Source organism: Staurois parvus, unplaced genomic scaffold, assembly GCF_062004578.1.
Source record: "Staurois parvus isolate SC_StPar_1 unplaced genomic scaffold, SC_StPar_1.0 ptg000090l, whole genome shotgun sequence".
Taxonomy (NCBI): Eukaryota; Metazoa; Chordata; class Amphibia; order Anura; family Ranidae; genus Staurois; species Staurois parvus.
In genome coordinates, this window is record NW_028317886.1 from 25,084,807 (window position 1) to 25,112,359 (window position 27,553).

The 27,553-nt window shown below is 40.3% G+C and overlaps 1 protein-coding gene across 1 annotated transcript in view; it reads right to left on the reverse strand.

The window, feature by feature from the left end:
• The window catches only part of SMAD1 (SMAD family member 1), a 94,761-nt gene that overhangs the window by 60,699 nt on the left and 6,509 nt on the right, over positions 1-27,553 (reverse strand). Inside the window, exon 2 of the mRNA XM_089670492.1 lies at positions 6,370-6,922. Coding sequence (XP_089526618.1) covers positions 6,370-6,769 — 400 coding nt within the window. The 5' untranslated portion in view covers positions 6,770-6,922. The remainder of the gene's footprint in view (positions 1-6,369; positions 6,923-27,553) is intronic.

Here is a 27,553-nt window from a genome sequence, read left to right on the forward strand (position 1 = left end):
ATATTTATTGTACACTTCATTAAACACGTGCTCATCCTAGATCTACTCCTACAATACAGCATACCAGTTGTGCTCAAAATGTTTGCAAACCCTGGCAGATATTTGGCATGGATAATTTAAACTGGCTGAACGTGCCAGAAAAAAAAAAAAAAAAAAAAAAAAAACACTCTTAGTTAACTTGCCCTCCTGAGGATTTACCCCTCTTCCTAACCAGAACAATTTTTGTGTTACAGTGCTGCGTAAATTTAACTGACAATTACACGGTCATGCAACGCTGCACCCAAATCAAATTTGCATCCTTTTCCCCCCCACAAATTTAGCTTTCTTTTGGTGGTAATTGATCGCCTGTGCGTTTATTTTTTGCGCTATAAAACAAAAAAAGACCAACAACTGAGGAAAAAAAAAAGTTTTTACTTTTTGCTAATAAACATGTCCAGTTAAAATTAAAAATAAACAAAAAAACACAATACGTGTAAATTAAATTGGTTTACGTGAAAGTTATGGCGTTTACAAATGGCGAATATATATATATATATATATATATATATATATATATATATATATATATATATATTTTACTAGTAATGGCAGCGATAATTGACTTGTACCAGGACTGCGGCGGGCATTCTGACACTGGGGGGAAATTACTTGGTGTCACTGACATCCCCAGTGACACCAATACAGTGATCAGTGCTAAAAGAAAAAACAAAAAACAAAAACCACTGACACTTTACTAATGTCACTGGGCAGGAAGGGGTTAACATTAGGAGCGATCAAAGGGTTAACTGTGTGCGTTTTACTATGGGGCCATGTGTTTGTGCTTCACTGTAAGCACACTGCTTTGTATGGCTGAGTGTGCAGGAGCTGACAGGGAAGAGAACTGTTTTGGTTACAAAACAGTCCTCCCCATCGGAGATCCTCAGCAATCACCAGCGATTGACAGCTGCAAATGGCGGCGCGGGTAGGGCTCCCTACCTGGAAATGAAAAATCACGTACACACACACACGTGATTTTGCGCACACGTGCCGCCCTGTAGAAGCATTTCTGCTATAGGGTGGACGGGAAGAATAGTGATAATGTGAAGCCATTTAACACAGTTTGACTGCTTTGATTAGGGACATTTTGTGTTGTATTTTCTGTTACGATTTACAAAAAAAGTTCACATACCCTGGAATGTTTGGACTTGGTACAGATGCTCAAATTGACAGACACAGACAGACAGACACACACACAGACAGACACACAGACAGACACACAGACAGACAGACAGACAGACAGACAGACAGACAGACAGACAGACAGACAGACAGACAGACAGACAGACAGACAGACAGACAGACAGACAGACAGACAGACAGACAGACAGACAGACAGACAGACAGACAGACAGACAGACAGACAGACAGACAGACAGACAGACAGACAGACAGACAGACAGACAGACAGACAGACACAGACAGACACAGACAGACACAGACAGACACAGACAGAGACACACAGACACACAGACACACACAGACAGACACACACAGACACACAGACACACAGACAGACACACACACACACACACACACACACAGACACACACACAGACACACACACACAGACACACAGACAGACACACACACACACACAGACACACACAGACACACACACACACACACAGACACACACACACACACACAGACACACACACACACACACAGACACACACACACAGACACACACACAGACACACACACACACACACACACACAGACACACAGACACACAGACACAGACACACAGACACAGACACACAGACACAGACACACAGACACAGACACACAGACACAGACACACAGACACAGACACACACACATACGTTAAAATGGCAGTTAAAAAAGTTAATTTCCCACATCTGACTTTTTAAATCGAAATTAGTCTGTGTTTAAATAGTCAATGAGTAGGTTAGCTCTTACGTAGATGCACCGAGTAGGCTAGATACTGAGCCATGGGGAGCAGAAAAGAACTGTCAAAAAACCTAAGGGACAAGGTAATGGAACTTTCTAAAAGATGGAAACCGATATAAAAAGATATCCAAAGCCCTGAATATCCAGTCACTACAGTTCAATTGCTTATTAAGAATTGGAAAATTCAGGGATCTCTTGATACCCAGCCAAGGTCAAGCAGACCAAGATTGTATGCCAAACAATTCTTCTGGCAGTTGTGGCTGCAAAGAAAACCCACAGGTAACCTCAGGAGAAATACAGGCTGCTCGGGACAGACATTGTGGTTGTTTCAAGGAACACAATACGATGATACCTGAGCAAAATTGGAGCTGTACGTTTGCATTATCAGAAAGAAGCCTTTATTGCACCAATCCCACAAGGTGTTGCCAGACAACACCTTGACATGCCTCACAGCTTCTGGCTTACTAATCTGAAGTAACAAGACCAAAATATTTGGAGAGGGGTCAACAAGGCCTATAGCGACAATACCATCCAGGGTTGTGCCAATACCAAGTATTTGGACGCGTACTCATGCAAATGCTCCCGATACCTGAAACCGATACCTTTGCGGTGCGATTTGAGCCCATAAAAAAAATAAAATGGGCTCAAATCGCACTACAGAGAATTGCATGCGATTTGAACAGTAATATAGTGCGATTCCTGTCCAAATCGCATGTGATCTCCCCCACTGCTCCAAAGTGATCCATCCCACTATAGAAAGACAGGAAAGCAATGAAGCAATGGGCAAACAGGTTAAAATGTTAGCACAAGTCACAGGTTAAAATTTCTTAATATCTTGCATGTCAAATCCAATGTGGTCAGTCTTTATGGGGCTGGAGGAGAGGTATAGGCAGTCTGCTCCCTAGTGGACATCACTTTCGCCCTATACCCACAGGAGTCCCAGAACTTCCTACCTCTTCTCCAGCCCCGTGAACAGTTTTGGATATGACATGCAAGATTCTAAGCACTTTAACATGTCACTTCCCTGTCTTTCCATAGTGGGATGGATCACATGGGAGCAGTGTGGGGGGGGGGGGGGGGAGAGAACAACAATATTGCATGTGAATCGTACCGCATTCCTGTTCAAATCACATGTGACTCTTTGCAATGCGATTTGAGCACATAAAAAATTTATGTGCTCAAGTCAACTGCAAAAAGGTATCAGCAAGTATTGGTACTCATACAATCCGCTAAACGGTATCAGGGCAACTGCAATACCATCAGAAAATTCTGGCAGACAATTTGCATTCCTCTACATGAACACTGCGCATAGGATGCGCTTAGACTTTCCAGCATGACAATGACCCTCTATGCACAAGGTCAAGTTGACCCTCCAGTGGTTACAACAGAAAAAGGTGAAGGTTTTCAAGTGGCCACCAGTCTCCTGACCTTAATATCATCAAGCCACTCTGGGTGCATTTTGTGCAAGACAACCATGACCAGAAGACATTTTGCAAAGACGAATGGGCATCTATACCACCTGCAAGAATTCTGGGCATCAAACAGCAATTACAAAAGACTGCATGCTGTCATTGATGCTAAATGGGCAATACACCGTATTAAAAACTAAAAGGGTATGCAGACTTGAACAGGGGTCATTTTATTTAACTTGTTGCCATGTTTTGTTTTAGGATTGGGCCATTCTGTGATGACCTACAGTTGAATAAGAATCACATTAGAAATAAAAGAAATGTGTTTTGCCTGCTCACTCAGGTTCTTTAAAAATGGCACACACTGTATATTACCAATTTTCCCCAGAGTATGCAAACATTTGCACACAACTGTACTTTGAACATCCAACAGGGACAGTGAGAACAGTTAAGAATACTGCCGGAGTAAACCTTGAGCTCACAAAGATCTCACCACTGAAGTTGCTGTGGATAGTAGAAAACCAAGGGTCCCAATTTATCACAGAAAGCGGATATCACTAGCTGCTCTCCATTGTACGTCTCTAGGTTACGCACACCACAGCCTAAATTTTAAAGGTCCATTCATAAAATGCAGGTTGTGATGTTTTAATGAGTTCTCAACTTAACAAAAAGCAGAGAGAACTCTGATTAAGAAGGACAGTAGTTCATACGACCTTTATCTTCACCCAAAATACTCAAAAGATGGGTTCTGATTGGACTTCTATAAAAGCGCTGTCCACTAGATTCTCTTGGACAAGAGACTGAAGGGGGATGAGTATACCAGCCTTGCTCTGAAGGAAGTCCCCCCCCCCCCCCCCCCGATACGGGTCAGCGGGCTGTAGGACATCCAGTTGAACCAGAAGAAGGATTTCCATCACAGAGCCCATGTTTGGGTTTCTGGAATACACAATGCTGGTATTTGTATTGCCTTTAGGGGTATCTAACCTCAATTTACATATTTTAATAAAGTGCTGTGGATAATGCAGTGTTTGCGCCACTTTTCCTTTGTTTTGTTTGTGAAACGTTACGTACCCAGTTATGCATGAGCGGAGGTATGAAATACTTGCTCACAAAAACGGATTGGCAATGGCTATTACATAATTTAAAACTCATACTGAAGAGAAAGAAAGCATAATAGAGGATAATTACAAAAATTTGGCCTGTGCTCTGTCAACACAACCCACATTAACCTGTTGCTTTGACAAGGGAAACAAATGGCCAGGGTGCCCCACTAATAGGGGCCATTCAGAGAAATTGGGGGGGGGAGAGAGATTGTGAAAAAACTAACCATTTATGCCCAGCTTAACCAATGCCTGCACGAATATATATTTATTATACACACTCACTCTACATTGTACATATATCTCACCAAAGTGTTCATTCTCTGAACAGTTGCTGTTAGTTAAGCAATCCCTGATTATTTTAATATATAATATTATAAGTTCTTCAAGGTTTGCGCAGATAAGCCGTTGGCTCTATGGCTATTATGGGGGATTTTAACGGAGCCTTTGCCCTGGGTTAAAGAATGTCTAGCTTTGCCACTGGCTTCAACTCCCACACATTACAGGCATCATTTGGCAGCCAATGTTTCTAGGCTCAGAGCACACTCCCAGCACAAAGACTGAACTGGTAAAAGGCAGTTCACAGTCCCCACTAATTATCGGTAGCCGATGAAACCAGCTCCTGGTCACGTGACCACTGACAGCCAGCCAATCACATAACAGGTTCTTCTTGCCCCCGAATGTACAGACCCTATAAAAAAGGGACACCGTGGCTTGGCAGGAAAGGGTTAACCACCATACCTTCCAGTTACCATGGCATCATAACTCCAGCAATAAGGTCATTGGGGATAATGCATGTGGGGAGGTAGATGTTGAAATGCCAGGGATATTTAGACAAAGTCAGCAATATGTGACATTTCAGAAAACAAGCTAGCGTTACTTTTGAACAACCAAGCTATGTCCTCCCAGCACGTGAGAAAAGCAAAGTTAGCTTAGCTGGTTTAATGTAACACTGGCTTCCAATAGTCACATTAGTGGCTACATTCTCACACAGTACCAGCTTGTTGGGAAAACCCTGTGCCCAAACACTCTCTCCATCTTCTCAAGCTGACACTTTTCAGCTACAGGACCATGACTTGTCTTTGTTCTGAGAGACATATACAGCTACCATGATGCAGGCAAGCCATGGGAATATGTGGAACGTATGGCCATTTATGGCTTAAAGGTGTTCTACTGGTAGAGAAATTGTTTGTTCTGTTAATTTTGAACAGACCAACAATAAAAATATAGAACAAATGTTTTGTTTTAACCAGTTTCTCTATATTTCAGCTACCTAGAACGTCACAGCGCTGAGCAAACCCTTTGGCGCTATATAAACTCGATGTAATAATATGCAAGTGGTGTGATGCTGACTTCAAGTTTCTTAAAGCCGGCTCTTGGTTCTGGGTGAGATTTCTTCAGGTCTGATTTTAGACACACACTTTTGAAGAATGGCCCATGGCTCTGGAAAACTTCTCAATCATCCATATAAACATGAAATGGTTTCACTCTGGACACTCGCTATAAAACATTACAAAGCTAAGAAATGATGTTTCTAGCGGTTGGGGCAGCTCTGCAAAATGAGGACAGATTTCCTATTAGATAAAAAGGTTCATTTATAAGTAAAGCAACACACAAAGTCATACAGCCAAGGTGGAATACCCAACATTAGATCAGTACAGGCTTTTTTTTAACAGTCACTCATCTTCCTGCCTGATAAACATAAGAAGATCACACATTTTATGTTACCTTGTCCTATTGGCAAATTGTCCTCATTTCACTGTAGATATTTCAATAATTTACTTTTTCAGGTTTTATCCATATCATTGCAGGAAACATTGCACTAAAGTACTACTTAACAGCTAATGAATAAGGAGCTACAATACATGATTAAACAACATCCCATGTACACCATTTAAGATACCTACCAGGGCTCTCTACTCGCTTGTAGTGGTAAGGATTAATGCAGACTTCTTTTTGTTTAGAGCCAAAGGGATATTCGCAGCATTCCAAGGGTTTGAGTTCATGATGGCTCTGTAAATCCGGCCAGCGCCACACTCGACAGTAAATGACATGTGGGAGACCCTTTCGATGTGAAACTTGTAACCTGCCATCCAGAGATCGAGGAATGGTGACACAGTTGCTGGGCTGCCCAGGGCAACTCAGGGCTTTCTCCAGCTCCTCCATGGCCCCTTTCTTCTTCTTAAGTTTTTTCACCAATGCATCCACTGCTTTTTCAGCCCATTTTTCCTCCTCATCCCCCTGTTTCCAACCAAGCAGTCTCTTCACTGCAGGGCTAGTGAAGGAGAATAAGCTGGTCACATTCATTGTGACTAGCTCAAATGTCAAAGAGGGCTAAGAAAATTGTCCAGTCCAAGTTCACAATTTTGTACACAAATAATGCAGTTCCTTGTATCTAGGCTAGAAGACGATTTCCAGTGCAGGAGTCAGTGTCTGAAGTTCCAAGTAAACCAGCAGCATCTAAAACAGAAACAAAAATGTGTATAATATATCAGTTAGTGAGGGACAGAAATCCAGATGCGAGATTTCATCATCTGGCAACATCCAAGAGTACTGAATATATTGGCTGCTGCACAACATATATCCACAGTGAGAACACAACCCCCCTGAGAATTTAGTGACCTGTGCTCAGAGAGGGTCAACTTATTCCCCTCAATTTGTGCTATTCTTGGTTTCACTTAATCATATCAATAGCCCTCATAAAATGTCTGATGCACTATGACATTCCATAAACCATAAATGAATCTGCAGATACAGCATATTATCAAAGCAAAATTTCAAGAAATTCTAAATCCAAAAAGCGTAACAGAAGATCAATACATGGAATTTCTCTTTAGTTATAAATATATCTGGAATTACAGAAAATACATTAACTTCTTGGTGCTGGTCACACGCATATATGCAGCCTCTCTCTGTACCTAAAGATAAACAGAACTGTGCCAAGAGTGCACGCCTGGCAGTTAACAGAAAGGTTTCCTTCTCTACCTGCAATCCGGAGCTTTCCAATGATGTGACCGCTGAAACAACCAATCACGGCAGTCACGTGATTAGGAACCTCACCCCCCCTCCCAGCATTTCTCCCTGCTGCCAAGAGAAAGAGCATGTTTAAAAATGCCGTGTGTGCAGGAGGCCCTACAGTACAGAAATAAGTTAGCCTTCAGTCCCAAAGTGGATCCTTCTGTATATAGGGCCGTGAATCTAAAAGCCTTAAACGTTCAAGTCTGTTCTAAGCAGATTTATCAGGAGACAATAGAATCCCAAAAAGGTTACAAAGAACAATGGCATCCAAGCACAATACATTTCTTACAGTGGTTTTCAACTTTAGCCTAAATTCACAATAGAAGGTGTTTGAAAGGATGTAACAAGCACAAAGTCATATTTTTAATACATAATGTAAAAAAGGACCCAACTACAGTAAATTGAGTGATGTTTCAACAAGAGTGTTTTACACCAAACAAGCACTTGTGAAGCAATGCTTGCCATTTCACTAAGGGCTTGTTCAGATGCACAGCCATGTGGGGGTGGTAAAAGCAGGCAGTTGAGCTGCAGTTTTACTGTTCCCCCGACCACCAACCTAAAAAAAGGTCATGCAGACACTCAGGGCTCTACACATGCCACAGCAAAAATTAAACACCCTGAAAATACTGACCCACCATGCTGCAGGCCCCATTCACCTGAACAGGTCACATTTAACAGTGGTACTGCCCAATGAACAGCACAGGACCCATTTAAGTGAATGGGGCCCTGTGTCACAACCGTGAGTTGCCATTTTCAGGGTTAAAAACAGTACATATTCATTTGGATTGCCTTTTACAGGGGCAGCAAGTGCTACTGCACATCAGAACAAGCCCTTCGACTGTATGGAGCATTGTTCACATGTGTAAGAAACTCAACTACAGCCAGATACATGATTGAAATACACACAAGTTGGTTACCCTAGCAAATGAATTGTGTTTATGCCCATCTTGTTCGAAGATATTTACAACCATGCCAGACAACACAACCAGCTTTGTTCTCATACTTTCCTATCCTGCAATACAGCATTTTCATGTTCTTGCCACCAGCCTGTTTAGAGGAACAAGATGTTAGGGAAGCTGCTATATCAAAGATTTACTGTAGTAAGATGTTGGCTTAATACAGTAAAAAGATCTCTCATTTAACAGGCTTTGAAAAGTTCTGCATCTCCACCTCACCATTAAGACATGGACTTTCCTCGGCCTATATGTTGCTCAACCTTCCACCTGACAGTCAAGACTCACCCTACATCACCAAGTGGGAGACAGACCTGAGCATTCACTTTTCAGATCTACAGAAAGACCGCATTTTATGGTTTACTCATGCGGTGTCCATCTCCAATTCTGTTCAGTAAATGAGCTTTAAAATCCTAAAACAATGGTACAAAAGGCCCCTTAACTCTCCACAATATTATTTCTCAAATCTCATCCATGTGCTGGAGATGCCTCACATAGGAAGGCACTAACCTTCACATGTTCTGGACCTGCCTGGTTCTGCTACCATTCTGGACACTTCTTTATAACTTCGTGTACAGACTTACCACTTCAGTTCCACTATACCTTCTCCACAGACTATAAATGCTGACCCTGCTAGTTCAGCAACACCTCTGGATCATAAATCCCTTTGGGTTAGCTGTAGCATGCTCCAGGTTCTCAGATGCTCCGAAATCCATGTATAACCGGGATATACAACTTTTTTTTATCACCAGTACTAGTAAGTGGTCCTGATGAAAGCAGCTACGCAAGACAAAAAAAAAAAAAAAAAAAAAAGACACCCAAAAAGTCCATCATGTGTGCCTAAGGTGACGCAAAAGAAACACGAGAGCTACACAGGAGGAGCAGTGCTTGTGACCAAAAGAATGTTCTATACCCCAGTAATCTTTATAAAAGCTGGAATGTTTAATTTTCCAGGGGAGCCAACAGAGTCCTCTTCATCAGAGGAAGTAGACATACACGTTATAATAATTTCATGATAATGTATGCATGTGATAAAATAGCCGGTTAAAAAGATAAAAGAAAAACACACACACAGATTTCTGGTGAGTTCCATCAGCATCAATTGCATCCAGCTCCTGCTGTTTTTAACTCCATTCCCACATCAGCAATCAATCACCTGTGAAGATGTGAACCTAGACTAAGTGATAACCAGCATCATTCAAACCACTTTCCCTGACCTCAGGTCATCCAGGACCAAATGACTGGCTTCAGCCTGTAACTGGACAGCGAAAAATAGAAGCAGAACCGTAATTAGCTTATCCCATTTACACGCTCTCTTCCTAGGACCATGGTTCTTGTCAGCACAAGAACGAATAGGCTCCTCGTACTGCTTCTTCCTCTCACAATCCAGCCCTGCTGTACAAGGACTGCAAGAGTCTGGTACCATGTCAAATTCCAGTACTTGGAGTACTTGCATTAAAAAATACCATTTAATGACATACCAATGATTACAGAGCTGCAATAGTGTAGTTCAGCATAATAGTCATCACCCCTAGACAAATTAACTAAGATTAAATACTTACCTTCTTCCTAGCTTCCATGGGCTTCCTCCCGCCACCTCTTAAATTGCTCAACTGGTCACAGCTTTGGACATTTACAAAGTGGGACCAGAGGTTCTGCATTATCCAAGAGGATGCAGACAGCCTGTTTACATTCCAGGAGCATCAGTAGCTGTCAGGGGCGTGAGGGACAAGGTTAGTATTTCAGCTTAGGAGATAAGCGGCAGGGATTGAGGGCACTGCAAGGTGCACTTTTTTTTAGCTGACTGGAATTCTGTTTTAAACAAAGATAAATTCACGCAAAACTCTATATATGTTACAATCCAATACTGCTCCTGCCATGCACTTTGTGGTTTTAATAAATGGAATATATAGTAGCTAGAATTAAAGCTTGAGAATTAGTTTGGGTACAGTAGTCTGCATTTTTTTTTTTTTTTTTAAACTAAAGAATCGGACAGTTTTGTGCTCTCAACATGTTCTTTGGCTATAGCAGAAATGTTAAAAAGTAAAAAAAAAAAAAAAAAAAAAAAAAAAAAAAGCCAGCGCTCTAATTTTGAGCAGTTTTTGTACTACTGTTTTGTTTTTTTCTCTGCCAGAAAAACTCAAAAACAGAATGTTTCTGCCTTCAAAAACTCACCGCCTCTAGACTACCTAATGTACATGGACACATAGGATAACATTAGTTGCTTCTAAGGCAAGATGCTACACTCCTAGGAACAGCGTGTTTTTAAGCCAGTGTGAATGGAGCCTTAATCGCACCTTTAGATAAAAGTTTATTGTTTTGTTTTGGTTTTTTAAGGACATCTATACAATGTTATATTTATGAATATAGCAACATAAGTCTTAAAAGTGAGAATCTTTACACTTCATCTGACTGGCATATATAACCTTTCAAGCTATAAAAAAAATAAATAAGGCTTACTGCCATAATATGGTAGCACAGATCTATGGAATTAATGATGCAATAATCAGCAGTGGATAAGAAAAAACACATTTAAGGCTACGTTCACACTAGTGTTGTGTGCAGGCGGCAGAGAGGCATTTGGGAAGAGTTTTTACCGCTTCCCAAACGCCTCTGCCAATTCTGCACATTACAGCACATGGTGCTGTTCCAACGGGAGCGCTTGCGTCGCATCAAAAACGGACGCCTCTGGTCGAGTCAGGAGGCGTTAAAGCCTCCTATTCTAGTCTATGGTGCCGCTCCGCAAACGCCCGGCCGGCGTTTGCGACGCGGTTGCGGAGCGGTAACACCATTCAAACTGCATTATAGGTGTTTGCGGGGCATTTTTAATGCTTGGCAAATGCCTAGCAACCGCCACTAAACCGCGCATGCGCCGTTTGCGGAGCATTTGCCGAGCGTTATAAAAAAAAAAAAAAAAACACACTCTGCAAACGCCAGACCAACACTTGCCAAACGCTATAGCGGCATTTGGCAAGCGTTGGTAAAACAGCCAAGTGTGAACGAGCCCTAAGAATAGAAGTTGGGCTTTAATACCACTAGGTTTGCTGAGCAGAAACAATTAAAGGGTTAGCCCATCAAAGGAGGCATTTCAGTTTTGGATAGATGCCAACAGACGGAATCACCCATGGGCTTTGTAGGCCTTCTGGGGATACTATTGGTGAGATATATGATCTTCATTCCCAGTCTCCAACCCCACTCATCTGCATAGTCATTAAAAAAAACCCCTATTAGACTTTTTACTAATGGTACATTTTAGAGATTGCAGAAAGAGCAATGCAACTTGCCTGGTACAGCAAGAAGACAAACTATGGCTGGGAATAACAGTCAGTGACTCAGTAAGAAAGATCTCACCACTTCTCAAGATGAAGAAACAAGCCAGTAGCTGCTTTAAAGTGGATTTACACCGCACCCTAGCATCACAAGTGTTCATGAATTCATTTTTAATATTCAAAGCAAACTTGCCCATCCATGCCTCTATACTTTTACTGAGAAATTTTTTTTTTTTTTTTTTTTTTTTAATTTCCTAGCATTTTGTGTCCATCGGGAGCAAGGACAGATCATTCATGCAGCATTTACTTCCTGCAATCCATCTGCCCTTAGCTCAGTCATGCAAATAGAAGGGTGTGCTTAGCGGAGAAAAACCCCTTCTCCCCTCCTGAAGACTCTTGGGATGTATGACAATTTTCCTAGGCCAGAAAACCAGGAAATAAGAAACTTAAAGAAAAAAAAAAAATTAGGAAAGTATATTAACATAATACACTTTCCTATCTATTTTTAATAATTCTGCTAGCAGCAGAAGGATTAAAATTCATCCAGGTTGATAGAGTGAAGTTCCACTTTAACTCACCAGAATCTTTCCATAACCAAAATATTTGTAATCGCTCTACTACGGCTTTGACTTTTGAAATAAGTAGTTTCTACACGAAAACCTGGCCGGCAGCAAGGGTGTAATCAGCTGGCCTTTGCGTGGCTCTAGCCATCCCTAACACCCAACCTAAATAATGGAGGAAGTGCTTGTTTAAAAGACACAAAAGAACAAAATTCCTTATTCTTCCCAGCGGAGGGGTTCAACAATTGGGCGTGTGGTGTGGGACTGCGTGCTGCTCTGCAAAAGGATACAGCTTGGAAAGATGTTTCCTTTGATGCCTGAGAGCAGTATGGATGCCTTTCCGCTGCACAGGGCCCTGATTAAATTATGCAATTAGAGCTGAGCAGACAAATCTATATATAGAGGCTATCCTGCTTTTGTGCTTCTCAACATACACACCCACACAGATGTGCATTTTTTGTCAAAAACTAAAAAACATAACACCTGTTTTCCACAGACAGTTCAAAAAGTCAAGGAGGAGGCAAAATATATACACCATGAAAGCAGGAAAAAAAGGGTGGGGGTCTTTCCACTTTATTATGGTCTGTCCTATTTTATAAAGGGCGCTTTCCATAGGAGATAAATGTCTGTTTGCTCAACACAGAATACACAGATGGGGGTGCTTGCAATAACATTTTACTGAAGATGAAAAAGATACACAGGGAGGAGATTTAAGCAATGAGCCAACCCTATGTACAACATTTTAGTTGTAACGTTTACAACTTAGGTTTACTCAAGCTGTTAAAGAGAATAAAGTATTAAGCCACACCAATATATGCAATTTTAATCTTGCATAGATCCATATTTTAGTCTCATCTAATATTCAGGAAAACCCTTGATGGTATGGGCAGAGCCATTCCTGTGTAAAATGACACTTGCAGATAGACAATGTTTAGTTACATTGTATTTAGCATTTCATTCATATGTAGATCAAAAGATGGGAAGGACTGAAAAATAAATGAATAGAAATGGAACAAAAAATAAAACCAAAAAACAAAAAGCGGTTCTTTTTTTCCCCCAGGGAAAAAAAAAAAAAAAAAAGTGTGGAATATGTGCTTTTGCAATGATAAAGCTCTTAGTGAAAGATTTAAGACTTTATGTAAAGTTATAAATTATTGCAAGTTCTCTCAGCTGAAGACAAGCAAATCCTGGAATACAATTCAAATAGCACTGCAGTTCTCAAACAAGAGAAATATGCATTTCTACCACTAGGGGGCACTGCGGGGCAAACGTTCCAGTTTAGTTTGCATGTGGGCTCCATCTTGTACCTCCTACAGTTGGTGATTATTGGGATACAGTAGATCAGCCTCTCTCAAACTTTTCAACACAGGAGGAACCCTTGAAATACCTTTCCAGTCTCAGGGAATGCCTGATAAAAATTCCTACATCAGAAAACACTGATCAGTGTTGCCAGCAGTGCCTATTGAGCAGGAAAAACACATCAGAGTGGTACCATACAAGTCAAACGGTAGATCTACTTCTGTACAACCTCACTGTTCATACATAGATCGAATATTTGGCTAGTCCCTGCTGAACCTGACGAATTTTGATCCATGTATGGCTAGCTGAAGCGGTCAAGCTAAGGGAGATAAGGTTCCCCTTTTGACATCTCACCCCTAAGTGGATGGAGGGGGAGGTTTAGAGTATAATTAGAGCTTAGTTGCCGAAGAGTGAGTAGTTCTGTCTGGGGCAGTTTTTATTTTAGAGGTAGGATGGATGTTAGGTTCTAGGTATATGGGGAAAAGATAAAGGAAGGGGTATCTTGGAGATCTGAGTGGGTGGTATGTTTACAAGCCACATAAGCAGGTGTGAAAGGTGATATCGGTTAATGGCCTTTTTATTTTAATTCTTCTCCCGTAGGGTGTACAAAGCAGCAAAAATGAAAGGAGAATGAATAACCTCTAGAAGTTGGGTCAGTCAATATTCAGCTTGATCAGTAGGTACAATAAAGGCGGCAATTTTCCCTATTCTTGGAGTGTATCTAGCCAGTGACTAGTGTGCACAGCCTCAAGAGTCCACCATGGCCAGCATGTGACAAGGTGGTGAAGGATTAACTTAAAAAAATGCTGATGGTGAAAAAACTCTTCAGCAGCCTCTGCTAAGATGCCAGAGTCCCTTTTGCAAATCTAAGCTCACCAGGCAATTCAGATTGTATCCCATGAAATCAGGGGAAGGGGAGGCAGAAGAGCATTTATGATTTTTGGCAACCTCTGTTTCCAGAAATGGCAATAGCTTCTGAAGTAGAGCAGACAGCATCAGAATATTTTGCTTTGGTCAGCCTTCTGTGAGAGCACCCAAAAAAGCAATGGAACAGTGCAATTGGAAGACCTTGCTCTGAAACAAGTGAACAGTTTTCAACTTGAATTTCCCCAGGGCCTGCATCAAAATTCCAGTTGTTGGTCCCATGTGCACCTGCAATCCACCATTGTCAAGTGAGGATCTTCCCTATTGGGTACTCACAGAATGGATGCAGACTGTAGGGGTTAGCATGTCTGGTATATACGAATCCAATAACCCAGGTACGAACAGAGTTCCTGTGGAGGTGTCTCTAGGATATCAGACCACAGGTGAGACGACAGCAAAAGATCTGCTTGTGTCATTGCCAAAATGTGTACGCTTTTAGGAGTCCCAAGCATTCTTGTCACTAGCCATGGAAGGACTCCAGGTAGTAAAGTGGAAAAAAAAATAAAGCCAAATTTAAATAGGTGAATGCTATAATAATGTCACCTACAAGGTAGAATAACGAGAGACAAAACGGGGGGGGGGGGGGGGTTGGAAATGTAAATTACCCCCATATCCTAAGCTTTCAAAACTGCTTCCTTGAAGGGACACATGCCGAACGAAAGCCTAAAAAAAGGGTCATAACGCCCAGGTACATGAACATAGGCATCGGGGGGTGCATCCACATAAAAGTGGAGATTGTGTTACATGTTGTCATGCATGCCTGAATGAAAGCAATATTTCTATGGAAATTATTCATGGTTAGCTCTGAACGGATGACCTGAAGGAGCTTTTAAAAGGGACGCCTATGGACAATTATTGCTACCAAAGATTGTCACCAATTCACAGGTGTGTGCAGTTTTAAGGATTGACATGTTTTGTATCCATTTACTCCACAATCTCATCTTTTGCATATTTCAAATAACTGGTAATATATTGCGACTGTGTACACCAAAATTAACAATTTTTTTTATTGAAAGCATGCATTTCATAAACACTTATGCCAATATCATGTGACAAATTGTACCACCGTTTTATTCTTCTAGAATGAGCATTTTAATGCTTGATAAATGCAAAAATGGCTCTGGTAGCAAAAAAGGACACATTTAATAATATAGTCAGATGTAGTAAAAGCTTAGTTATCACATTCCAACCACATGAATAACAGGCAGATATCGACATAAAACACACACACACACACACACACACACACACACACGCACATACCCATATAGTTATACACAGCACAATTCTGAAACTGAAAATGTTCACAGAGTCTTAGCATCTTAACACAACATTTGACTAAGAAAGTGCTTTGGGTTTTGAAATTTGAACACCAGGAAAAAAGGCAAAACCAAATAAAAATACATAGAGCTGTTTTACATTTCTGTCCATCCAGCTCTGAGTTTAACACAGCACAGCCCTGACTAGCAGAGAATGCAACCAGATCTCTCTGAGCTGTAGTTTTACTTTCAGGTCTCCTCTCCACCCTCACCCTGTGATTGAAAAGTAAAAAGGAGAAGCAGCTCTGTCATTCTGCTCCATCTTCACACCAGCATGCTCATGGCCTAAATACACCTGACTGAATCAAAGTACTGCTTTTACACACCTCTCTTAGCCCTGCAGTACAGCTGATGCATCCCAACAGATAAAATGGGACTGCCTGTGCATCCCATGTAGGAAAAGATGGCCTTTCGCACAGGTGTACTTATAGGTTTGCCCATGTTGCTCCCTTTTGGTCTATTAAATAAACAATTGGCAGCATTCGGTTATACCTGTTCGATAAGGGAGAGGGAAAAAAAGAACCAAACAAAAAAAAACGCTTGATCCAGCCTTTAATGTTATGGAGATGAGAATACAGGGAGATGTTCTGCAGTCCTAACTGTTGCCCTAAGACAGAAAAAAAAACGACAAGATCTCCAGGTAAAAGTAGAAAAAAAAAAAGGGGGAGAAGGAACGATGAATGCAGATACAACCCCCAAAGATTGCAATTAATCAAATTTTATTTGTTTAGATACACATTTTAAGCACAAAATGTAAGCAGCTGCTGACTATAAATCAGACTCTTACTATATGAAAGTAAAAAAAAATTCCTTCAGGCCTTCAATAAATAAGTGTGGGTATTAAACATTGACAGAAATTGATTAAAAGTCATTCATTGGACTACAGTAATTAGTTGACACCTATAAAGGGTTAAGTAGGTTCTAGGTGACTTAATTTAGGATGTTCTAGACAGTGCAGGAGATAGACAACAAACAGTGACTTAATTTGCTCTGTGCAACAATCCAATTGTAGAACTAGTCTACAGCTAAACATTAAAACCTTATGCACAACATACCCTTTAAGGCTAGGTTCACACCTATGCAGTTTGTGTGGGGTGTTTTTTTTTTCCTAGAGAAGTCGAATACAAAAAAGGGACATATTTTTCAAAGATGTCCAGTTATTTGTTATTGGAGCCATCTGCTCCCTTTACAAATACAAAATTAAAAAGGGCTGGACATGTAACCTCCAGGACTTAGCAAGAGTCAGTGAAAAAACAGAGGTCTTATCAAGACCGATGACTGGCAGAGTGAAGTCCACATTTTTGATCAATTTATTCTTCACAGACTATGGACAGATGCAAAGCCAAACTGAAAGTCCTGATAATACAAAAACACAAAAAAAACTATGCAGCCCATAGATTTTTTTTGTTGTTAAAAAAAAACAAAAAAAAAAACCAAAAAAAAAAAAAAAACCCACAAAACTAAAAAAAAAAACAACACAACCCCAACCTGATCCACACACTCAATGTGAATAGGGGAATCCTCCCCACTGAGCCATTGTATTCTAACAGTGGGGAGACCTCCCTTCCATCAGAATACACAGATCAGCATTTCCAGCTATAGCCTGCAGTGTTAAATTTGATGGAGGGAAAAATCAGAAAGGGCAGTTCCATGCCCCTACATGGATCAAAATCTGGACAGACACTGCTGAACGAGATAGATTTAGATCCATGTATGACCGGTTTTATCAGAGCAACACAACTTCCATTTAAAGAGGCACACAAGTTGTTTAAGTATCTAGTATACCAAGCAAGTAATCTGTGTATCTGTACAGTTTATTCTAGCATCCAATCAGTATATGTCTGGATACAGATCTTGTAGGATAGACAGCTTGGTTGTTTGAAAACTACTTGAGCTAGTGTATAGTCCTTTGTAACAGATAGGAAGGTGTGCTCCACATCTAAAGTTTGCTCATTTCATTCGAACATCTGTTTGAAACTACCAGAAAAAACCCTGAACTTTTTTTCTGCAATTGCCACGCCAGTTTTTTTAAGTCTACATTCAATTTCAGGATGCACATTCGCAGTGCAAAGCACATTTACAGTTAGAATTAAGTTCATGAAAAAAAATGTTCCATCCTTTGATTATATTTTTCTCTAGTGTCACAATCAATTTTAACCCATGAGCAATTAGAAAATTTGCCGACTATTCCCAAAAAAATATCTTCCAATTACATTTAAAAAAAAATAATTCCCCCTGCAAAAAAAGTGTATTTTATTGTGCAGCCTGTAAAGCAATGCTCCTGCGATCAGCAGATTGCGGGTGCAATGCCAGGCTCCAGCAGACAGGCAGATACAGAAAGAAGCAATGAACTACTTTCGCTCAACAAGGGCCCTCGCATTTCCTTGAGAACTAGGAGTCGTCTCCCGCAGAGGTTGACAGCACTCCACTCACAGTAATGTACCGGCAGGTGTGGGGAGAGATCCCGTGTCCACGGTCCCAGGGAGGGGGGATGAGTGCAGAGGAGGCAGGAAGCTGGAACATGCTACATGTTCCACCCTAAATACAGAAGAAACATGACTGAAACATGACTGAAATCCAATTCTTTAGATGCACATAAAAAGCTGAACTTTTTTTCTGACCCTGTCCAGGTTTGCGAATATAGATTTGTTTGAAAATTACAGTTGTAGCAAATCTTGCTTTTTATATAAAAAATACTGATAACTGTGTCCCAGGGTAAGTTTTTAGGATCCCCATAATAGGTGCAATACCATTCATTCTACAGTGAACCACAGTCATTTGGGGCACAAACCTAAGCGGTTCTTACACTGGTAAAATTCCTGGGAACATTTTAAGAACCCTCATTTGGGCTTCTAATTGTTAGTGGGATCAAATACATACCAATCAGTCATATCATTATGACCACTGACAGGTAAAGTGATTAACATAGATTATCTTGTTACAATGACATCGGAAAGTGGGTGGGACATATTAGGCAGAGAACATATCCCTGAAATTGATGTGTTGAAAGCAGAAAAAAATATGAGCAAATGTAAGGATTTACAGGACTTTGACAAGGACGAAATTGTATTGGCTAGATGACTAGGTCATAGCATAGTACAAACTGCAGCTCTTTTGGGATGTTCTTGGTCTGCAGTGGTCAGGACCTACTAAAAGTGGTTAAGGATGGAAAACTGGCAAACTGGCCACAGGGTCGTGGGCAGCCAAGGCTCACTGATTCGCGTGTAGAATGAAGGCTGGCCCCCTGACGTCCAATCCAATCAAAACGCTACTGTAGCTTAACTTGCTGAAAAGTTAATGCTGGTTCAGATAGAAAGGTGTCAAAATACAGTGCATCACAGTTTGTGTATGGAACTGCCTAGCCGCAGACCAGTCAGGGATCCAATGCTGACCTGTGTCCATAGCCAAAAGCACCTGCAATGGGCTCGTGAGCACCAGAACTGGGCCACAGAAGCAACTGAAGGTGGCTTGGTCTGATGAATTCAAGAATGGTTTGAGGCACATGATTTTAAGGTGCTGACTTGACCTTCAAATTCTCCAGATCTCAATCCAATCTAGCATATTTGGAATGTGCTGGAAAAACAAGTCCAATCTGTGGAAGCCCAGCCTTGCAACTTTCAATACTCAAAAGGATCTGCTACTGAAAGCTTGGTGCCAGATACCACAGCATACCTTCAGAGGTCTGGTGGAGTCCATGCCTCAATTGGATGATGGATGATCATAATGGTATGGCTGATCAGTGTATTTTATATCTTTATCTCTCCATTTATACCAAGTGATACAGAATTTCTGTACGTCTCTATCCAATGGAGGCAGATCATGGCTTGGGGGATTTGGGGGCCAGCCGGGTGCTATACATTGCTTCCTGAAAACATTACCTAAAACCGGATGCTTTGATGGGTCACATCAATGTTGAGGAGTGGACATTCCTAGGTAGATTTCATTTGCATGTATAGCCTGCCTTACGCAATGCCCACAAGTGATGCTGAAGCTTTAGGATTGATAGAACTGAAATCCAATGAACAAATGGGGCAGGCCAGGAGCAGTAAGGCAAGGAAGGAAAGTGTTAGATGATGCCGATATCCTCCAACCAGGAAAGCAGGCAGGTTTGGATTTACTGAAACTTCTAATGCACTGTGTGCAGTGAAATCAGTAAGAATTTTCAGAACAGGACTGGGTCCTGTGCAAGTGTTTCGCTGCATTCACAAAATAATTTTAAAAGCTTCAATAATTTAGAGAAGATTCTTATTAGAAATCCTCCTGCGCTTCTATGGAATCCCCTCCTACTTTAAAGCCGCTAACACTCAAACTGATGCCTAAAACCGTGCTCAATGATAAATCATAAATATAAATTAGTGTAGCACTTAAAATACACAAACTATTGTAATCCAATATATTGACTTCGTGATAAATACTATAATCTTCTCAGTGTTCTTATATGCCACTTACTACATATATGTATATTCCAAATCCCCAAAATCAATACAAATTCCTATTGCATTAATTAAATAAACATATAAATAATGTGATAGTGCCGCTTCAAAACAATATAAATCAATATCATGTGATGGTGCCACTTCAACTTAATTCAACGTCCAATGTCCAAATCCAAACAAATCTATTCCAAGTGATATTTAAATACATGCAATGTGTCTTTATATATCAAGTGCCACTCGTGAATAAACCACACTTTTTCCACTTCAGCTGCAATGCCCGCTCACCTCCTTTCAGTGACCCCTAAGGGCCCACAAGCCTTTAGGATCACTTTGGATCCTCAAGAATCCTGGTTTGGTACCTCTCAGATATTCCTCCTATTTGGCCTCCTCCACTGCTGTGCCTCATAGGATCCTCACCAGCGATTCTCTGCAAACTCTCTCTCACAAATAGTGAGTCAAAAACAGAGATCCTCCATAGTGTAGTATTTCCAATAATCCGGGTTTAATTGTAGAAATCACAAAAGGTAACTTACATGTGTTTGTACAGCGATTCTTCTGTCCCTATACGGGCAAACTGCACACGTGTTTGAGCTTCCTGATAACCAGGAAAATGGCATCCCGCGCCGGAAGTGCGACACTTCGGATACCGGAAGTTACGTCTTAGCGTGCCTACGCGTTACGTCACGTGGTCTCGTGACTTCCTCGGGGTCACGAGATTTAGAGAAGATGAATTCACTGTATCTCAGGTTACAAGACCCACCAAAACTTTTTGCATTTTTGGATAGAATGGAAAAAAAATGGACAGGGACACAAAATGCAGAAGTACACTATGTATACTCTAAAAAGGCATCGCTAGGTAAATTTTCCTCCAACTCCAGTCTGGTGAAACATTTGGCCACCAAAACAGGAAGAGAAGGGAAAACTCATTAATGGAACCCTGGATAGTTGTTAAAAAAAAAATAAAAAAATTTAGCCTGGACGTATACAAAAGAAATTCTCCCTTCCCTTGAAAGCCCAATTGAATTCGTACATCTTTCTAAATATGCTCCAATACTGACATATAAAATTTTTAGCCAATTTCAAGCCTAAAAATCTACAAAATAACTGAGCAGATCTGCATTTTCTGGCTCCTACTCTAGTGCTCTATGGTAACATAGATAAGCAATGGCTACATACACTGATCACAAGCATCCTCACTCAGAGAACTTCACTGCCTAAATTGACATTTTTTTCATCCCATCTTAATTGTTTTATTGGGTTATCCTCAGAATACACACTCCCATGTCAAGCAGATCCAGTGTTGTCCTGTTACAATCTACCGATAGTCTGTCTCAAGCAGAGTCCTGTCCAACTGCGAGGGGTATGAGGAAATTACACTTTCAGCTGGCCATACATGGATTCCCATTTGCACATTCGTACAGAAATTGTAAAACCTTGTCAGAAAATCATTTGTCATTGGAGTCAACTAATTTTGTTCCAAGCCCTTTTAAGATTCATCCAGACCCACTATACATGTGGAATCCCAGATGCACTTACAATTGGATTACAAAATGTATGATCCCCCCCCCCCCCCCCCCACCAAAAAACAAAACAAAAAAAAGACCCCCACACACATTCAATGTTACATTGAGAAAAAAATAAAATAAAAATTTCCTTCCTTCCTTTGAATGTCACTGTAGTCCAAAACATTTTACCCCACTAAAAATTACGAAGTAAAAAAAAAAAATTGTTTTATATATCACTGTAGCAGTTACCCCTGTCTTCAAGGCCCCATGCCATTCACAGAATGCCTTGCATTTCCTCAATAAATGGAAAGCAAGCATTCTCTGATTGGAGGAGGTGGGGATTGTGACATCACTGTGCCATCTCTCCACCTTATTCAATCAGAGAATGTTAAATAACCTGCCAGCCTATCCACCTCAGCCAGGAGAAGCCTTTTTATCATTGATAAAAACACAAGACCTACTCTGAATAAGTGAGAAGCACTTTGCTCAGGCACAGACAGAAGTCTCCTGTGATGCTGCTGTAGCACAGCATTGCATACTGTATGTAGCGGATGCTGCTACAAATGATCAAATGTTCACAACAGCATCACTTAGTAAAAGAAATAGGTTGCTTGGGTCAGCTTGGCCCAAATGAACCATTTCAAGTGACAGAAAACCTGGGCTTAGCCTTCAGGAAGGCCCTACGGCATTTGGAAGTACATTACCACCATCTACCAATTCTGGTCAGAAAAAAAAAAATAATGCAGAAGAACCTAAAGCACCAAACATCATATGATGTCTGTGGTTCCTCCGCACTGCCCTGTGATTCCTCCACACTGCCGTCTCTGGTGCTGAATGCGGACGATCCTACTACTGGGCTTAGTTCCATAGAACAGCTAAAGGATTCATTTTCAGTTGATGAATGGATGGTAAATGCCTTTTCAACAGCCACTTTAAGGTGAACGTGTGGGTACTCATACCACAGAAGTGTAAAGTCTACCTGTAACGCTCCAGCTTTAGGACAAAAATGGTAATGTTTTATACAATAGGAATGCTTTAAACAATGGAAATTCTCATTTTCCATTTAAAGAACTTAAAAATAACCCAAACACATTTTCATAGTTCTTGCAGCAGTTTTTACCAAGAGAAAAAAAAAATCCTCTACATTTACTTTTCTTTTAATGGAGTGAAGACTAGTAGCCATCAAGCAACTAACCATTAAACCATGGAGAAGAGTGCTATATACACTTTCAGACTCAGATCACCAAAACATAATTCAATTACACGAGGACACAGCTGTCTAACACAACTAGTACAAAATTGCTAGGAAACAGGATGATAAATGTGCACAACAGCTCAGCATTTTACAGCCAATGTTCTGTATCTGCTCACTGTGCTGAGGTCAACCTGGAAACGCCAAACACCAGATGGGCAGCATAACTGAGTAACAAGACTCCACATATACTGGATTTTTTTTTTCTCTGTCAAAACTTAACCAAAAGCACATATAAAGCCAAAAGAAATTATGTGCCCACCTTAAAAACAATACCAACTACAGAATCAGCTATTATGATATGCAAGAGGTACAACCTGTTTGAAATTGCTATCAAACTTGTAAAGGGTTCAACATCGAATTAAAGGACAATAAGGTCCCACATTTTGAATGGCAAAAATACATACATTATTCACGCAGTATATACAGCCTAGATAACTGGATTTTCAAGACTGAGAATTCTGGGACTATCCTAAGAAAGGAAACGGATGTAGCTGGCACACTAGTCATAAGTACATCAAGGAATGTTTGGAATAGGGTTTCCTGACTGACAGAGAAAACATGCCTAAAATGGTTAACTGTTAATAATTTGCTCCCTGGATCACAATGTATACAAAAACACCCAAAAATTAAAAAGAAAAAAAAACAAAACAAACACCAATTTTTACAAACCGAACACATTCATACATTTCATATGGCAACTGTCATCAATAATATGGTGTGATTATATCAGAGTTGTGATGTGAAGAATAGATATTTTGCCAAAATGCAGAAGACTTTGCTTTAGTCTGAAGGACCCTGTTGTCAGTCTATTCAGCCGGAGCAGAAATCTTGAGAAATGTTTGCACACTGCGCTGCACATTATGTACAGTATAGGCACATATTTACACAAAATAATCTTGTGGATTTAGCTACATAGACAAACATGCTGTGCATTTCTAGGTAGTATGGTTTTTCACATCCAACCTCAATTTAAGTTTTGCTTGCCACCCAGTGAACCTAGAGAGCAAAGCCAAATAATAAAGTTTAGAACAATTAGGGAAGTCTAACGTGTCCCACCCTCGTCATAAAAGAGTGCATTATGACACATTTCGCACATACAGCTGCCTTTTTCAATGTGACTTAATTAGGATCAGCGAACTAATAGCTTCACATAATACACTTTCACAGAATGACCCTGTTCGCCCTGATGTATCATTTTGCACCAGATCAGTGCTGTAAATCAATCTGTGATCTGTAGCATCTTGAAAAGTCTAGTAATGATGCTTTTTCCTCAGTCCCTAGAGTCTCTCCATTAGACACAGCTTACATTATTTATAAGGGCTAGTTGAGACCTCCATTAGCTGAATAAAACTACACAGATGGAGAAACTGTTTTATGCACCACTTGGCCTTGGAGAACTAACACAGGCTGAGGGCATGGAAATACCCATATTTATAACCTTTATACTACAGAACATACATACGTGTTACAGCAGATTTGGGAATATATTTTGTATAGTCTGCGTCTAAGGGCTCATGTGTACAGCTGCAAAAGAGAAATTTTTAAACCAGTACTTTTTTTTTCTCCTAAATTTTCTATGGGCCCCATGCACACAGAGCATAACGATCAGTACAACTGAACTGCATTCGGATCTGTTAATTCAAAATAGAAAAACCTGAGCAAGAGGTTACTGTATGAATGGAAGAATTTTACAGCTAAATGGAATGAAAGAATTTTACATCTAAATGCTGTACAGACATGTAAACATCTATGAATGTAAATGCAGGTACTTTAAAGACTTTTTTCCCAAAGAAGAAGACTGCACATAATCTTTTTGCCACCAAGATTGTGCATAGATAATCAGTAATTTCATTATTACTTGGTCAACTACCCTTAATTTCCCTGCAAGTTCTATTTCCTTTAAACTAGCAAATTTTACAGTTTTTCATTCATTAATGCATATTAATTTTAAAAAGTCTTTGTCCCTTAAAAGGGCCAAAGCAAGTTGTATAGCTGCACAAGATGTGATATTTGAAAAACATCAACTGTATCCTGTTGTATGAACAGTTTCATTTGTAACTCCTTACATCCATAGTTTTAATACCGACAGTATAAACTACAGAAAATACATTTAGAATAAATACAAGTCATATTAAAAAGGTACTTCTGTTTTAATTAGCATTTCAAATGGGCATTAAGGATAGGCTTTTGCTAATATGCTGTACTGACTTAATTACATGTTTTCAGAAAACAAAATAAAAATGGACAATATTTAACTACCTGCTAGAAAACACAAGGAGAGTTCATTGCAAACGTCACTTGAAAGCTAATACATGCCCTGCTTGCATAAAAGACTAGTGGTCTTTTTCTCCAAACTAGAAATCTTTATGACACATACTAATGACTAACAAGTGGCATGCACTTGGGACTATGACCTAACAGAATATTTACACTGCAGGCTTCTGGGATGTCATTTGTCATCACCCACCCTGGATGCCGCAATAACTTTAAAGGTCTCATTCATACTGGTTGTACGAGTCGGTATGTTTAAAACAAATTTTAGCTAAAGCATTAGAGCACATCAGCATAGATTAGTACACTTTTTATATGCAAATAAAAAAAAAAAAAAAAAAAAAAAAAAAAAAAGGTACCAAAGCACCTTTAATTTTTGATAGAGACCAAAAAATTAATCCTGAAAAAAAAAAAAAAAGCCACAGTACTATACAACCCATTTAAAATGCTTTCAAGGAAACCTTTACTGAGGAAGTATAGAAGCCGACTGTCATACCTACTACGGCTTTAGTACACGCAGAGTCAAATTCATTCACTTGTAATACCATAGCCGAGTACTATGCAGAATACTGCAAGGATCACATACAGTAGTCAATTTCAATCTAACATCCCTAACCTGCATACCTGTTCATTTTCAGAAATTACTGATATAGAATTGGCCAGACACCTAGGATTTTCAGATTAAGGTCAGCAACAGCAGCCTACATTTATCTAAAAACAGAAGTTTACTCTAAGGCACATCTAACACATCTTAAACAAGCTCCAAGAGGGCAAAGTGGAGTGACAGACAGAACTAATGCACCTATGAACAGTCTGGCACAAATACATGCAGGCACCATTCCTACAGATTCAAAGAACTGTCCTGACAACAGACCACAAGGGGAAGAGATGAAAGTCAGCAGAGTTGCTCAATGTTACCATGGGTCCGACCTCATTGCAAAGCAAGTATAGAAGCATAAGACATAGTACAGGCAGGAAATCAATTGGTTACTGTAAGAGAAGTAATTAATGCACCAATATCAAATTATTAAACAATGTCTTTTATCACATTTATAAATGGCCTTTAATGTAGCATGTGGCAATTATATATATTTTCTCCTGGGTTACTAACAAGAAAGGCCATCATCTAATAAGAATAAATTGAAAATCTATTGTACATGCATAGTTGGCCTGCTTTCTGTGGAGATGCTGTACAGGTACCAGATGAAAAAAGCTCAGTGGACAGTGAAGAGGCAAGTGGCAGACAAAGTACAGTCCTCCATTAGGTTCTGAGTCAGATGTAGCATTTTCTACAACCTTAATCTGACAATGTTCTTTCCAGCTCTCACAATTTAAACCACAAGTAAAATGTGTCTAATGCTACTCTAGTTTACACTGCCAGCTATCCTCTAGCCAAGCTCCTAAGAACCTCAGAGGGACAGGTTTTAAGTATCTTAGCAACAAAACTAGAAAATCTACAATTTCTGGGGAAATTGTGTGAAATGTTCTTGCCTCCACCAGTAGTCTACAACTGGAGTGGGCGGAGTAACTGGGTGGAGTGGCTTGAGTAACTGTTGTGTGGTTGGAGTGGCTGGAGTAACTGTTGTGTGGTTGGAGTGGCTGGAGTAACTGTTGTGTGGTTGGAGTGGCTGGAGTAACTGTTGTGTGGTTGGAGTGGCTGGAGTAACTGTTGTGTGGTTGGAGTGGCTGGAGTAACTGTTGTGTGGTTGGAGTGGCTGGAGTAACTGTTGTGTGGTTGGAGTGGCTGGAGTAACTGTTGTGTGGTTGGAGTGGCTGGAGTAACTGTTGTGTGGTTGGAGTGGCTGGAGTAACTGTTGTGTGGTTGGAGTGGCTGGAGTAACTGTTGTGTGGTTGGAGTGGCTGGAGTAACTGTTGTGTGGTTGGAGTGGCTGGAGTAATTGTGAAAAGGTCAATGGGCGGCGTGAGTTGCAAACAAATGGTCATATTGTGAAAACCATCAGGACTATGGCTTAGCCATGGACATTTTTAGTGGCAGCAGGGATAGTTGAACGTTTTAATATAAGATTTGTGTAGGTGGGCTTGAAAATGAGGGAGTGATGGCAGTTTAGAAATCATGTCCTGATTTTTCAGCTCACACTCTAGTTTTGAACATTCTGCCATTCATTCCTATGGGACGAATTTCACCACAAAAACGCCAATATTTCGTGAACCAAAAAGTAATAGCACACCAATCGGGAACAATCCACACATTTCGATATATTACTGTATGTAGTGTAAAAACTGTGGGAGGAGTTAGGGTGGTAAATTTGGCTATAATAATA